Source organism: Pavona decussata, unplaced genomic scaffold (assembly GCF_977016875.1).
Source record: "Pavona decussata unplaced genomic scaffold, jaPavDecu1.1 SCAFFOLD_102, whole genome shotgun sequence".
NCBI classification, from domain to species: domain Eukaryota; kingdom Metazoa; phylum Cnidaria; class Anthozoa; order Scleractinia; family Agariciidae; genus Pavona; species Pavona decussata.
This window is the reverse complement of record NW_028145517.1, coordinates 4,936,064-4,952,428: the sequence shown is the minus strand read 5'-3', so window position 1 is coordinate 4,952,428 and position 16,365 is coordinate 4,936,064. Positions and strand designations below refer to the sequence as shown.

The window sequence follows — 16,365 nt, the reverse complement described above, 5'->3', positions numbered from 1 at the left end:
AAAGGAAGCGGTACTTGTTGCATTTCGAATTTCAAGACTAAGAGAGTTAAAAAAAATTACGACCTTTGAAACTGATGGAGAACTTTCTTATATTAGTCCTACATTGTGGTAAACAAAAAAGCTCCGAACATCTAGCGCCATAGGAATGCACTTGGCATGTCACCAAAGTACAATTTTTGTAATAATTGTAGAATTATAATAATATATTATTGTAATAACTCTATGTAAATTGCAATAATATAATCTACCTGACTTATTAATTTATAAATAAATTTAATCAGTACTTGAAACGACATTGATATCTGTTTAAATAATAATTAGTGAAAAAGATATCAATGTAGTTTCAAGCACTGTACAACATCACTGTATAAATGTATATGCAATAATATAATCTACCTGACTTATTAATTTATAAATAAATTTAATCAGTACTTGAAACGACATTGATATCTGTTTAAATAATAATTAGTGAAACAGATATCAATGTAGTTTCAGGCACTGTACAACATCACTGTATAAATGTGTATGTAGTATTAAGTAGCATGACTGAATTTTGTATGTGCATGTGGCAGTTGACAATAAATAATAATAATAATAATAATAATAATAATAATAATTATAGTAATAATAACAATAACAATAATAACAATAATAATAAATTTAATAATGAGTACACTGGTACAAGAATAGTATTGTACAACCAACGCAATGCTTTGTAGTAATATATAGGCAACACATATAATGTGAGCAGTACTGTGGAATGCAGAGGTCTAAGGAATATTAACTTGAACGATCATGAGAAAGACCCCTGAAATGTATTACAACATGACGCTTGTTTCACCACATAACAACTCGGCAAATCCGTTTAACAGCATCTGTTGCGGCAAGTAACAATACTGGTGAAATTTCCCCAAATGTTTTAAAATCTCATTTCTGCAAATTTAATTTCCCCTACTTTTTGTCACAATTTTAAATGCACCCCCCCCCCCAAAAAAAAAAATACTACACTTGAAAGATAGATTCCACTATACTGACAGTAAAAATCCTTGAGCATTTATTGGTTATCAACACGACTTTCTTTGCGTGGACTGAGTCACACAAACCTTTTTATCTCTTGTTCTTTCACATACATCCTCAAGAAGCTAAAACAACAACATAGAAAAGAAAACATAAAGCATCTGCTGTTGAGCAAAAAATGTAAGCAACAAAATCAAAATTTCTATTATCTATATGCAGTGACAAAAATTTTGGCTTGTTATTCAGCTTGCTGAGCAAGACTTAGATGAGCAGCAAATGACATGGTAATTGTTAAAGAATGGAAGAGAGGAGTTCTTCACTACCTGATCAGTAACAGAATCAACATTCTCAGATGCTGCTTCACAAATCGTAATCACTACTTCTTGCCGTGCTTTCTCATCTGGGTCCCGCTGTCTCTCATGTAATTTATCTGAAACAAATAAATTTAAGTATGTATGTTACACTAAATAATACAGCTTACAACTTATCAGTTATTATATAGACAAGAGCGTTTTACTGGAAAATACACCACTCTTAAAATTCATACAAAACATCCTGGACCAAGGTGGAGTATTTTCCATATCCTCACTAGTGAGGATATTGATGACTTCATTTCCCGCTTTTTCACAGGTGTTTATGCAAACAGTCAGTGAAAAATGGTGGGCAATAGATTTGTCAATAATAATACAAAGAAAATTACATGGTGGCTTGAAGATATGAATTTTATTTTCTCATGTTAAAAACAACATTTTAATCACTCGCGCTTTAAAATAAAATTCATATCTTCGCACCATGTAATATCCTCTATTTATCACAGCTTTGCAATATCGTAGTCAGAGTTTTGGAAGACAGACATCACCACAATTTTTTGCAAATATTAAGATCTCTTAAAAAACTGACTTATTACTTAAATATACATCTGCGTTACTTAAAGTGCCCCTAACCCTTCAATTTGTTTTCTTTTGGTAGATTTCCATATCTTTCAAGAACTCATTTTCGAAAAATTTTTTGAGAAATATTGAATCCTTTTTTTTTTTTATGAACGCTAGAAGTGAAGGCAGTCTTGTCGATATTTTCACCTATCGTTTGCATTAGTCCCCACACGGTCAAATGTGGAGCGTGACGTAAGAGAAGGACATCATGCAAAATATCCGAAGATTCGCGGTAATGCTTCAATTGTAAACAGAGAAAATGGTTGAAAAATGTGTGGTATATTTCATACCAATAATCTTCAATCGCAATATACTTTCAAGGATCCATACTTTCAATGCTTCGTGCTTTGGAATGGTGTCCTTTTCTTACGTCACAGCTAATGAGCCCACAAGACAAAAATTTGTCCGGCGGGGCTTAAAGCACGAAAAAATTTAAAAATTTCAGTAACTTTTAGCGCTCGTTACAAAAAAAAGGATTCAATATCTCTAAAAAAAAATTTCGAAAATGAGTTCTTCACAGATATGGAAATCTACCAAAAGAAAACAAATTGAAGGGTTAGCGGCACTTTAAAGTCCATCCCCAGTCCTTGGAATCTGGTCTTATCATAGTCATTTTCTTTCTTCTCCCTACTGATTGATTGATTGATTGATTAACTTAGTCATGTTACAACTGACCGGCCTTGACTAGCGATAGCTATTTGGGGCTAGTCCTGTAGTTATCATTTTACAGATGAGGAATGTAAGAATGGTAACCTGCAAGATACTAGGAGGAGCATAAGATCCTTTCTGGTTTTCTGGTTTGTACAAAACAAAATCTTTTCAATTCATGTGGCTCTCGTCAACCTTTTTTTTTAAGTGTTAGAGGCCAGCAAGTTTCTTTCCTACAGTGAATCTTTTGTTGCTTTCTTATAAGAAGGAGAACTGGTCATTGCTGCTCACTACTACTAGCAAAAAAAATTTGCGAGTGCTGCGTTTTAAGTCTGATTTAAGGACTCATTTACTAAGCAGAACTTACCAGCTAAGTCTGCTGCCAGGTCAGGGTGATGCTGAAGAAATTCCTTGGCTCTTTTTATACACTCCACACGAACATCTATGCTAATATCAACAAACCTGCAACAAAACAAATAAGTGGTTGAAGTTAAAAAAGCTACAATTTGGGCAGTACTGCTGAATCAACTGACTGCATTGATCAATAGTCCTTCCCGGCAGGTAATTAAAAGGTAAATTTGTAGGTGACCTACAAGACTGGGACTTAACTTACACGGCCCCCGTCAACGAAGCAATTTGAAGTATTTATGTGCAATTGGATCATATGTTAGTCTATTACAGGGTTACAACCAGCATTTTGGTACCGGTTCTAACTTAAATGTTTGGGGAAATGGCTGAACAGCCCACTGAGGTTTGAAGCATCAAAATTCAAATCAAGAGTTTGATGTGGTGACCTCTTGGTCACTTAAACTGTATTGCAGAGTTTTACAATAATTTTATGATACCTGTAACTTTGACCATCAGGAGGAGAAACTTATTTTTACCTTCCTAAGTAAGAGTTCCATAGTTGTTTATTTTGAGTTGCTAGTTCTGAGCCCTTTTCAGTAAACATCTGGCCCAGTAATTTAACAGCTGATAATCTCTCTTCCACATCTTCAGTCTGAAAACAGATTTGTGAAACAAAAAGGACAACGTCAAAACTCTAGTCAACAATAAATATTATTGCACATTTAAAGAACAATCACAAAATCACCTTTAACTTAAATTCCAGTTGTGGTACTACTGATAATAGTGTACTTGGGCAAATTCTGTTTAACTCCAGAATAAGTTCGTAAATGCTTTCTGCTAGGACACTGTCCGATGTCCTTCCCAGGGCAAGTGTACTGTTGAAAAACTAAAAGAAAAAAATGATGTTTTCAAGTAAACAACTCTTTTATTGACAAAAAAATTACAGAGAAATCTTGTTCTAGATCATTATTTGTCAATGGGAGAGTTACTGATCCTTGTAGTATGCAGGACATATAATTATCACCAATAATTATTACTATTCAACACATTGCCCAAATATGGTCATGCTGCACTCAATATTCATTGTCTGTACACAATAGACATCCTGCGATACACGTAATTTTGTGAATTGGGGAGAAATATGGCAAAAAAAGATTGTCTCCAGCTTTTCTGCAACACATAAAACATACTGTGCTTTGTTATCAATGTGTTGAATAATAAAACAATAATTATTATCCTGCTCAATCTTGCAGAATATCCCGATTTTAATATCAGGTATTGATAGGTATTTTAGTATCATAGGTATTTCAGTATCATTGTTAAGTACATGATCATGTTTATCCCAGTAGCTCAAGGTACCAGAATTCGTCTTTGCAGAATCAAGCTTGTGAAAATCTAAGCACAAGAATAATTATTTATATTTATCTAAGAACTGGTTTTTCTCACCATCTGCAAATAAGGCTCTAAAGATGATGCAGTCCTCTTAATAAACTCACTAGCCAGGTTATGTGCCACAGGATTTTCACTCTGAAGACAAACAGATTAATAAACATTAATTGCTTTCGATGTTAGGAGAACGCATACTATTCGTGTCCCTTCTTTCTGGATGTTGTGCAATTTCAGGGTTTGGGTGCCATCTTGGACTGGCTGACCACTCGCCTCGATTTTATGTGAGAGCTTTGAATCCCACTGGCTAAGTGAAGTCCTGCAGGATTCCCCGCTTTGGTCTGGATGCCACACAATTTCAGGGTTTGGGCGCCAGCTTGGACTGGCTGACCACTCGCCTCGATTTCATGCAGGGCCTCGAGATCGAACACACTTCACTAATCCATTATTATTATTAGTTAAAACACATATACAACAGTGAAAAAGAAAGAGAAGACATAAAAGCATGGTTACGGCAAACCCTAAATGGGCTTAATATAGCTTTTATGGTCACACATGCACAGATATGGTTTTCCTAATTTTACATGAATAAAAATATTTTGGGTTACATACCTCTTACTAACTGAGTTCGAGGTCTGTATTGTAAGTTATGGACCAGATATTTTCCCTTTGATTTATGACCCAAGCGCAAAGTGCGCCCGCCATAAGTCAAAGGGAAAAAACAAGGATCCGTAGCTTACAGTACGGACCAAGGAAACAAGGTTAGTAAGATACAACCTCTTTCCCAGGGTCTCTCCTCATCACGTCCCAGGGAGCGAGAGAGGAGAGACCCTGGTTGGGTCTGGTCACGTGTCTCCCAGAATCTGGGAGATTACAAACAAATGACTGGAGGGAGGGGCGGTTGAATGTCAGTTTGACTATACTAAGTGTACCAGAGATGGGAAAACGTGCTCCAGTCAAGTCAACTTGCGATTCGTGTGTGTTTCAAAGGTCATGTCAAGTGGTCATTCAGAAACGCCTAAAAAGGTAAATAAAGCGAGCGAATCTGTGAATGTGAGCTGCTATCGACTTTGTAAATCAGTTGGAGATACAAGTCATTGGCGAAATCTTTACACCAAAGGGAATCGACTACTTCTGGTGGTAGCTGAGGAACTTTACGGTGACGCACTTCCACGAAGTGAATTTTTGAAAATCTACTTTTAGTGTCGTCAAGTCCATGATCTCTGAAAGTCAGGCATCGTTAAGGTCAAGCGGTGCATCGAGGAGTCATCCTCTGCACCGCATTTGATGGCCAGGAAAGAATCAAACATGACCGGAAATGTATCTCGGAGCCATTGTAGCCGCAGACTTAATTTCACTTTAACGCCAACAACTGGAACAAAGGTTTTTTCGTTATTGTTTTGCAACAATTACGGTATTTCGAAAGGGTTTTCTTTGTTCATTGAAAGATCCGTGAAATTTTTACTGTGTACATGTTGTTATACCGTACATCCTCCTTCCGCAAGTATTCTGCTTATGTGCTATTTCCTGTGTACTGTTTGTTGCTGCAACCCTGCTAACAGAGTGTTTCTTTCTTGCAAATCTTTTAGCATAAGTGCAGTCGTTTGCATCTCTAGTATTTCGCATCGTTAGTTTGTTTACGTCCCGAGAGAAAAGGGGACGTAGACAAACCAACAACGCTAAATACCAGAGACGCGAACAACTGCGCTCATGCTAAAATATTTTCCAGAAAGAAACGCTCTGTTAGCAGCGTAATTGCTGCAGAATGACCTTTCAGAACAGCTAGACATACGCCCAATTCCTTTCAAGTTTCCTCCCTTAGTTCTTCAGATCTGATCTTTCATCAGCACATTCAAAGCTAGAATAAACCACAATTACAACTCCATGAATTGAAGGGGAAGGCGCTGTTCGTCCACGGTTAGTTTTGTCGTTTATACACAGTGATTTTCCAAAGTACAGCGCTTCGAGACAATGGACTTTGTTAAGCTTTCAGATTAATGTTACAATGGCTCGCAAAATGAAGACTACTGAAAAACAGCCAGTTGAATGAGTTTTGCGTGGGCTTCGCACAGCAAAGCGGAAGTCTTGTTTCGGAGTGGACAATAAATCTTGACAAAAAATAGCAAGTGAAGGACCCCTCCCTGGGTCTAATTTTTCTCTAAGAGACACGTGACCAGACCCAACCAGGGTCTCCCCTCTCTCGCTCCTTGGGACGTGAAGAGGAGAGACCCTGGGAACGAGGTTGAGTAAGATATTTATTATATCTCTGAGATTAAACTTTCAAATTAAGTGGGCCATACAGTGAAATACGGCCTGCAAAATAGGCCAATCATACTGTGTGCTAACTGAGAGATATAATAAATACAAGGATGCCAAATTTGTGGCTTACAGTTGTAATATTGGATAGTTCCAACAGTTAGAGTAACTCATCAGGTTAAAGTTGGCTTATGTTTACAGATAAACCATAATCACAGCAGACACTCCAGAAATGGAGTTGGCATTGAAGAAAGAGTCAGTCTAATTAAAACATAAATATAGGAATATAAATCAATAATTATTGGTTGTCACACATGCACGCCTCGTTACTTGGCTGACACACTAGGTATATTTCTCCTGTTCTCAAAGTGAGACCACATGTTTGCCAGCCAGAAGACTGCTAAGGAACCGTAAGGAACAGTAAACAAAGTAGAATTTAAGTAAAAATCAGAAGGTTTACCTTCTGTGGCTCAATGATGTTCATGAGTACAGTGTCAAGGAGCTCCTGAGGAACTGAATCTCCTTCTTGGATGATTGGACACATCACATCCAGCATAAAATTCTGAATTTTGTTATTATGGTTTTCACTAAAACAGAGGGGAACAATTTCCATGAGTGCTTATGAAAAAAAAAAACAGCATTTCACTCCGGGCAAACATGAGAGGGCTCATGCATGTTTGCTTTAAATACAACTTGTACAATAAATAATTAAGTTGTTAATTTAGGATAAAGTTCCTTTGTATAAAAGACTCAATCCTAGTTGCTTACCCTGGAAGTGGGAGTCACCTAAACATAAATTTACGTCTGCTACACAATCTTTTAAAACATTCTTAGATGTATAATAAATCACTGATGCTGTAGAAACTGCAGCAGGCTAGCTAGCAACAAACGTGTCCAACAGATCTTCCATTTTTCACTAAATTTGACATTTTCATCAAATCCATCGCTTTCATTACTCCCCTCAAGCTACTTCATCATTTCACTTGCTAAATTTTCTCAAAACTAATGGCAAAAATGTCCCTAAATCTGTCACTTTTCCCCAAAAATATCCAACCCCCACCCCTCTGGGAAATTAATTCAATCAAGCTTCACACTTTCCTTTAAAAACTATGCTTTTGTGACTCCCCTCCCCCTCCTGGAATTTCCAGGACCTTCTTGAGGAAGAGGGGGGGGGGGGGGTGGGCGGGAAGGGGCAAAGTGTAATGGATGTTTTATAGAACACTATCTGTCATTTTCATTGGGACTGAAATATTAACAAAATCCTTTGCAAAATTTCTTCAGATCTCTTATTTTTACCACCTCTGTCAAAGGGATATTAATGTTTGTCAAATTTGCAATTTGGTGCTTAAATACATTGCTGGACATATCTCACAAAATATAAACAAAGTTAATATACAGCACTTATATGTGTGGCATTGTATTGGTAGGCTTACCGGTAATGTCCTCTGAAGGATGCCACACAGAAAAGATTACATTTAAGAATTGGTTTATGCTTAGCGTACGTATATCGAGTTATGGATGCATACGGAAAGTTTGGAGAGCACGAGAGAAGCGTAAGAGTTGCTCGAGGCATAGGCGAGAGCAACTCTAGCTTCTTGAGTATCTTGAGAAATATACCATGATGACGCCAAAAGGAATTAGATTAGGATGCACCCGCGCTATGTTATAAAATAAAATGTGACATAAAGAACAATAATAATGACCGATAGGACTACTAACTATGAACATTCTGAAAGCACTTAACTTGACTGTAGATACTTTAAATCATTACAAATGTTCCAAGAAGATAAGTTGAATGTGAATATATGAAACATATATTTGAAAGTTGCAAGTAACTGCGAGAATCTTTCTTGCATTTTGATCTTTCACCCGCAGTTCAAATACATGTTTCATATATTCACATTCATTTATTCATCCTTCACCGGTACATTACCAACTCTAACATAACCAGCTCCCAGTGGCTTGATAGCTCAGTTGGTAGGCATTGCACCAGCATGGGCTTAAATCCCATTCAATTCTGAATTTTTTTTTTTCAGGTTTTCTTTTCACAACTGCTTAAGTTGCAAATAACTGTGAGGATCTTTCTTCTATAGAAGATTTGTTTCCAATCATTATCCTCATTACCATTTCCATTAATAACAATAATATTAATGACTATTAAGTTTTGAAGGTGTTATGTGGATCAACCACAACAGCACGCAGATGACGATGATGATTATTATGATTATCACTATTTTCTTTCTAATATGTGCTAACAGACAGTAACATTAAATTTTACTTACTTTACAACTTGGAAGAGCAGTTTAAATAACTTAAGTATGATATCTTGGAAGTCAAGCTCCAGGCAAATGTTAAATGATTTGACTAATGCTAAATTCTGAAAAAGAACAATGCAGTGAAATTTTAATTCAATTTATAGGGAATTGGGATATCTCAAGATGGCAAAGTTTATGTTCGATGTTTGATTACTCCATCAGTGACACAGGCACTGTTCGCAAAATCCTGTTCACACCAGTGCCCGTGCCCAGGAACAGTGCCCGAGGACTACCTTTGGAGGTAGTGCCCGTGCCGTGCCCAGATTTTTGCTCGGGCACCGACAAAAAGCTCTGTTCAGACTAGTGAGAACCAGGAACGGGCACCTAGTCTGAACGGGGCCTTAGATACTCTACCACTGAGCTACAGGAGACTCGAGGGAGCTAAGGCCATAAACCAGGTTTATCTGGCGAATATCCTGCATACTGATAGAACACAGGGACATTCAAATCCTAGCAGTGTGTTGTTTAACCCTTTGACTCCTGTCGGGTTGCCATGGTTTTCGCATAAATTACCTTTTTCCTAGAGCGCTTTAACTCAATTAACTGCGCAGTAGATAAATAAATATTCTTGGCTTCCAAAATTAACTGCATATTAAACTGGAATGATTAAACAAATGTTTTCCGACGTAAAATAATATGGTTACCGATTAATCATTTGCCGAAAAACACACTTGAACGCAAAAATTGCTAAAATTCACGGCATGTTGACGAAAACCTTTGGTATCAAATTTCAACCCGCTTATGCAAATTGCCCTTGATTACGCATCTGTTTCTTCTCAAACGAATATATGAATTGACAAAGACTCAAAAATCAACAAAAAGCTTTTCCAACAAAACTTTTTATTGAAATAAACGATATATTTACTATTAGAGGCAAAAAACTTTCAGTTTTTTTGCGTGCGTGCAAACACGCATGTAAAATTTGAAGACGCTCCGTGTTTGTACAAGCGATCACTCGCAGTAAATTCGGGCACGTTTGCGATGAAAATTACAGAAGTTACAGAATTCTGGTTCAAATCATCACTTAAACTATTTGTAAAAGCAAATCCACATCGGAAAACATCATTTACTGTGTTGTCACCATTGTCCTGGTCTTATAAACTCCGTTTGAAGCCCGCGGTTTGGTTTTAACTTTTGAGGCATATTTCGGTAGCGGCGTGGAAATATAAGAGATCACAACGCGAAACGGCTTTTCGCTGTTTTTTAACGCCTCCAAGTTCTCTTTTTTGACGGTAGATTATTGTTCACGGTTATTCCTTTCCATTGTGAGCTTAAAAAAGATGTACTTGCTTTAAAAGATGAAAAAAACATGTCTTGAAACTTCAGGACCGATTCACGCGTGGCACCATTTTGTAATTTTGCTCAGCTCCATGCGGTAGGTTCAGAAGGATCCTTTCCCCTACCCCCTAAAATGCCTTAAAATATGCGCAAAAGACAGATTCTGATTGGTTTATCATTCTACTAGCTATTGTGACCTTTTCAGGACGAAAAAAACTCCAGGAGGGGAGGGAGAACGTATCGAGTTTCACGCGCAGAGCATGCGCGAGGGACGGCCGGTTTTGGCCAGTTTAGGAGTCAATGGGTTAAGCTAGGTTAATGTCTGTTCTAGTTTAATGGCTTTAGCTCCCACGAGTCTCCTGTAGGTAAGTGATAGAGCATCCAACTAGTAATCGGAAGCTCTCACGTTCGACTCACTTTGAATTGGGAGTTTTCCAAGTATACCTCTGTCACTGACTGAATAATACATCAATTTCATTTATTTACCAGGTTTAAAATAACACCTCACATTTATTTCACATCACTAAACAATTCATACACCTTGAAGAATGATTGACAGTCTAAAATCAAGTACTGAAATTTGGAACAGCTACCAAAATCTAGGAAATCTGACAGGCATTGTTTTATTAGACAAAGAGTAGAATTTTGTTATATGGGTTTTCCGTTGGAAAAGAATTAATTTAGTTATCAATCCAACTTACCTCTAAAAGATAAAAACACTTTTTGGACAGGCTTGATTTTGTGTTTTCAAGACCTTTTAGCTGGTCTGTGATCATCATAAATACTGCCTGAAAATTAAGCATCATAATAACACTCCTTTAATATCCATCTTAAGTTTAAAAGTACCATACAACAGATTTTTTTGGTCAGCAACAAACCAAAAAATGCAGAAACTGACATAGTGGATCAAAATCCACCAATCCCAGCAGACAAATGAAGGGGTGCTTGTAAAAAGCCCTAAGTGACTTCTGATAAATTGCTAGATTCTCCTTCCAAATTGCCTTGTATACACTTGTGAAACGAAAGGAGAATTTGGCTTTACATCAAAAGTCACTTGGGGCCTTATGTATGCACCCCTTCAAATGTGACATTATGACAAAAACCAAGAACCTTATGATGTCCAATACAGTCATTGATAGCAGTAGAAAATGTAACTATTGGTTGAATCTTGAAAACCTCAGAATGAGTTTGTATGTTAATGAGAAGGATAAAGAAGGGGTAGAAATAGGTTTGATACCTTATGTTCCAGTTGAAGAGCTACCAGTAATTAAATTTGGCAAAAAAAAAAGGATATGCTATATTTTGTAGATGTGTGTTAATAAAATAAATTACTTTATTTAAGTGTCAAAGTATTTAGCACTATTGTGCTAATTGGGGACACTATAGATCAGTGAAATAAATATACAAACTGAACATAACAAATGTTAAAAATCCCAACTGGTGGGAGGCAAACTAGTTGGCTATTTACAAGGCGTGCCCTTGGATTTGAAAACGTAGCTATCATGAAACAAATCCAAGTGGTCAGAGCGGGACTTACAAGTCCAGGCCCTAACCGCTAGGCCACAGTGCCTCCCCATATGGGTGTGACATGTGAATCTGGTCTCTTCCCAACAAACTACTATCATATCGGGTTTCTTACTGGTACAACATGGTCAGACATGGAAGACGTAATGGTGAGAGATGGATTGGAGAAATCTATTTTGAATCTCCTAACCCTAAACCAAAACTGGATGCCACATGTAACAATATTTAATAAAATGCAATGGTTATGAAGCCTGACAAACCTCTTTGTAACATGTTTTTGTTAGCATGTTTGACATTGACCATGCACAAAGCAGTAAATAGATTTTAAAAGTGTTGGAGCAACTGACAAACTGAAACGTTCCTCTTAAGATATTCAACTGTAGTGTGAACATTAAAACAAAGGATTGTGCACAGCTGTGCTCCTTCCAACATAAATTGCAGCACCACTGTTTTCATGGCAAGGTTTAACAACAACAACAACAACAACACTTTATTAAAACAGACAGTTACAAGCTGGTTATAAGGTATAAATATACTTTATCGGACGCCACACATTATCGGACAAAAACGGAAAACTTTGTTTTCTCATGAAAATAATAAAAAAAGGTTATGAGACACTAACATTTTGACTAGATCGCATGTAATCGCCTCGTGTACCAAGTTGTCTGTCGTAAATCCGCGGAAATATAAAATAAAATTAGTTCTCTTACCTTCAGCGATCATGGCGCTTGATTTTTCCAACAAATTTCCATCGAAAAACAAACAAAAAAATTTCAATAACGGGCGCAAAACTGCAGAGATTGCCCTGAAAACTTGCCGATTGCAACCTTGTCCTCCATTTTCTTTCCCATGAGTCCGTTGGGGCTGTTTCCTGTGATCAACCGCTGGTTAAAGGTGTTTTTGCCTGTATACATCTGCGATCTATTATCGGACAGCCAGCTTCCATACCGAAACAGGATTTGCGTATGCAATGTGTCTGGCGGAAATTTTGTTCAGGATTTCCACATATCCAAGTAAAATAATCGTCCACATCCTTAGGGTCAAAATGCCACCAAAAAAAATAAAAACTCGGACAGAAGAAAACATGGTTGCTGTCATGGAGGCAGTAAGGAATGGAGGGTCACTACTGATGCTCATCCTAGTCAGAACTTCATGTAAGCCTTAGCACATTACACATGGTTATGTCCCAGGACATTATACGTAGGCTTACATGTCATACTGACCCTTACCCTTCCCAGAACCGTGCACCAAACAATAGTTGTATCACATGTCCGATAATATATTTGCATGTCCGATAATTGATCAATCCAATCGAGCCTCTGTGAGTAAGTTTTGTGGGAAATGTGACGCTTTCTATGCAATTATCTTCTGGGAATATAAAGACTACTCTATTACTATTTTAGAGGAAGAATAAATCGGCTGTTTCTCCATCGTGAGCTTCAATAGAGCCGAAGAGGTAAAGAGTGTCCGATAATATATATTCATACCTTATACCTACCCGCAAATAGCTGAAGCTATTTGAGGCGGGTAGGTATGTTTATACTAAACTAAATACAAATTAATTTGGTGTTTACAAATTGACTAAAATAAAAGTTAAATAAGAAGTAAACAAACAAGTGATGCAAAAAGGATTCGCTAGCTGATAGAAATTAAAGGATTGTTACAGAGAAGAACAAGACATGGGGAACTTGGAACTGTAAGGTTTTATAACCTTTCCCTCAATTAACTATGATGCAACTTTATAATTAAAATAACACCAGATTTCGACTGGGTTACATGGCAGTTATGATAGGTATTGAATGGTGTCACTAGTCCCTGGCCAAAATGCTCACCAATAATTTATTATTATTGTATATGAGTTACCAGCAACTACAGCAGTGCAATCAAGTGTCACTCACCCTCAATTCTTCTTCACCATATGGAGCTTCAGGGGCAAAGATCCTTAGAATATCAGCAAGACAACATGCTGCATGTGCTTTGACGTCTTTATCTCTGTGCTTGAGAATGAATGGTTTGATAAGAGATTCTGCTACTTCCTTATACTTTGTTTCTCCATCCGTTTGATCAGCAATTGAAAGTTCATGGGCAAGGTTCTAAGAACACAATAAGCTAATTAGTAAGTGCAGATATAAGATGCAGAGCATCGTATATAGAATATCCTCAATAAGGATAATTAACAATTAATCCACGAGCGTGCATTGGCTATAATCATTTTATGTTGAAAGTATAATATTATATTAATCAGCAAAATACTATACACAATACACGGTCAATGTCCCGGAGTACATTGCACACCCCATGCGTGTTACACGCTCCTATCATAGCAGTAAATTCATTAACATTGGCAGTAACAGTAACACCTACATGCACAAGTACAACTTCTTTACCAGAACCTTAAAGAATGGAACATTCTACCTTCTTTTTTATTAGATCAGCCATCTGTGGACGATTTCAAATCTGCTATGACGAACTATTTTAGTCTCTCCCACTGATTTTGTATATTTATTATCATTATTATTTATTTATTTACTTATTTCTTTTTGTAACATAATAGCACCGCCTTTTTCTTGTATTTTTAATCTTTCACATGCACATTCACAGTGATGGGAAACCTTTGTGAATTATAATAAATAAATAAATAAATAAATAAATAAATAAGGGAGGGGAGGGCGAGGGGTGTATCAACATAACCTTTTGAGCCAATTAAGCTGAACTTTTTTTGTTTTCATCACGAAGAAAATATGTTTGTTGTTTGTATCCTCAACATTAACTTCATTGGATAATACAACTGATCAAGTGAGAGCCAATGCAATGAGATTTGGGATTTACCCCTGGCTTTAATTTAATTTACACAAATTTATGGTATTAAACATCCTTCCCTAGCCAGAACGTTTCCCAGTAGATAGTTTTACTTTATAAGGAACTAGTTAAATCATGTGTTTAATGAACAGCGATAAGATCAGATCGTATTTGACTCGTGAAGTGAATAAGCCACTTTGACTTGTATTTCTTTGATAATCCGTAAGCTTACAACAGATATGTCACTTCACATCAAACATCAAACCACTATTAAAGCCCGACAAACACTGGAGTGCTACAGTGTAAACAAAATTGAAACCTTAATCTTCTCGGTGTAAATTCACTAAAATTTTGATGTAAATGCAATTTCCGTATATTTTTGTCATTCAAAAAGTTTCTTATGCTCACCTTGAGTCGTTTAATGAGCTCATCTTTGCTCAGTCTTTCATGCAGATCTGTGGCAGCCGCTCTTTTCTTCGGAGAAGAGCCTGACTCACCGCGAGGCATTTTAACTGGAAGAGCACTTTGCCAGCTTCACTACAGCTTCAAAACACCAAAATTACGTACAAAATACTTCACGTGAGATTGTCTGGGTAAAATTTGCACTCAGACCAGCTCAATTTGTGGCAAAATATCGATTCTTTTACAGTGATAATATATCACTTTCTGGTGCTGTGTTGTTCCCTCGATCAATCGAACACTTTGAACCAATTGGCGCGAACAGCCCATAATAATCACGTCGCTGACAGACCGCGGGCTTGCAACAAAAGCAGCTGCAGGCGCTTGCAGAAATTATTCAGGGCCGTACCTAGGATTTTTTTGTCTGGGGGACAAACTCCGCACACCCCTCACAGGGGTCTCCCGTATACAGACAGGGTTTCTAATTGGACGTTTTGTTTTCACCCCTACACGGAAAGCTGCCTCTAAGACCTTTTAAGAAAAAAAAAACACTGACGCTTATTGTCTTAAATGTCGTGACTTTTTATGGCATAAACACCTTGTTTAGCTTGAACCAAACATTGCCCGTCATCTGATGGTAGATTTAAAACACAGTCGATGCACTGCTGTAAACAAAGGGTGAAAATCACTGGCTCCCACAATTCAAACGCACTATAACAGTGGAGCGAAGCATTTGCAAAAAGACAGTCGTGATTTACGTACAATTCAAGCCTTTTGTTACTGTGACACGTTGCATAGCTCTATAACACGCTATAACGATTACCAGGGAACCAAAAAAGCAAATAGCCGTGGCAAGAAACACAACACCTTGTGACAGAAGCTAATAGCCGGGCCAGGAATAGGCCTTATGTTTTCGATGCCATTTTGTCGCGTAGGCAAACACGTCTGAAATAACAGTGTTTGTATGGGAATCCGATGTCAAATAATTTTCATAAACATCGCCTCTGAAAAATTCATGAATTGGAAACTTTTAGCACTAGGAAAAGGATTTTAAGAAAAAAAATTGGAGGGATGTAGCTGTGCCAGAAAGCGTCCAGTCGTGTTTTGAACTTTCCATACATTTCCCTGTATTTTTTTCCCGCGAACTATTTTTGGTAGCAGTTCACGGCTGGTTCACTCTACAGACAAATGTATGGAAAGTTAAAAACACGACTGGACGCTTTCTGGCACAGCTACATCCCTCCAATTTTTTTTCTTAAAATCCTTTGCATAGTGCTAAAAGTTTCCAATTCATGAATTTTTTAGAAGCGATGTTTTATGAAAATTATTTGACATCGGATTCCCATACAAACACTGTTATTTCAGACGTGTTTGCCTACTCGTCAAAATGGCGTCGGAAACCGTGATAAGGCCTATTACAACAGCTACAGAAAGCTCATTGCACGATACTATAAACTAAATTC

The 16,365-nt window shown here is 37.2% G+C and overlaps 1 protein-coding gene across 1 annotated transcript in view; it reads right to left on the bottom strand.

Moving 5' to 3' along the window:
- LOC146471796 (sister chromatid cohesion protein PDS5 homolog A-B-like) overlaps nt 1-15,209 on the bottom strand; it is a 33,341-nt gene extending 18,132 nt beyond the window's left edge. Inside the window, exons 1-11 of the mRNA XM_085120344.1 lie at nt 14,912-15,209; nt 13,603-13,797; nt 10,882-10,968; nt 8,870-8,964; nt 7,048-7,174; nt 4,392-4,472; nt 3,691-3,831; nt 3,482-3,597; nt 2,965-3,059; nt 1,341-1,447; nt 1,104-1,142 (exon numbers count right to left, since the gene is read on the bottom strand). Of these exons, the coding sequence (XP_084976470.1) occupies nt 1,104-1,142; nt 1,341-1,447; nt 2,965-3,059; nt 3,482-3,597; nt 3,691-3,831; nt 4,392-4,472; nt 7,048-7,174; nt 8,870-8,964; nt 10,882-10,968; nt 13,603-13,797; nt 14,912-15,010 (1,182 nt within the window). The 5' untranslated portion in view covers nt 15,011-15,209. The remainder of the gene's footprint in view (nt 1-1,103; nt 1,143-1,340; nt 1,448-2,964; nt 3,060-3,481; nt 3,598-3,690; nt 3,832-4,391; nt 4,473-7,047; nt 7,175-8,869; nt 8,965-10,881; nt 10,969-13,602; nt 13,798-14,911) is intronic.
- Nucleotides 15,210-16,365: the final 1,156 nt, after the last annotated feature.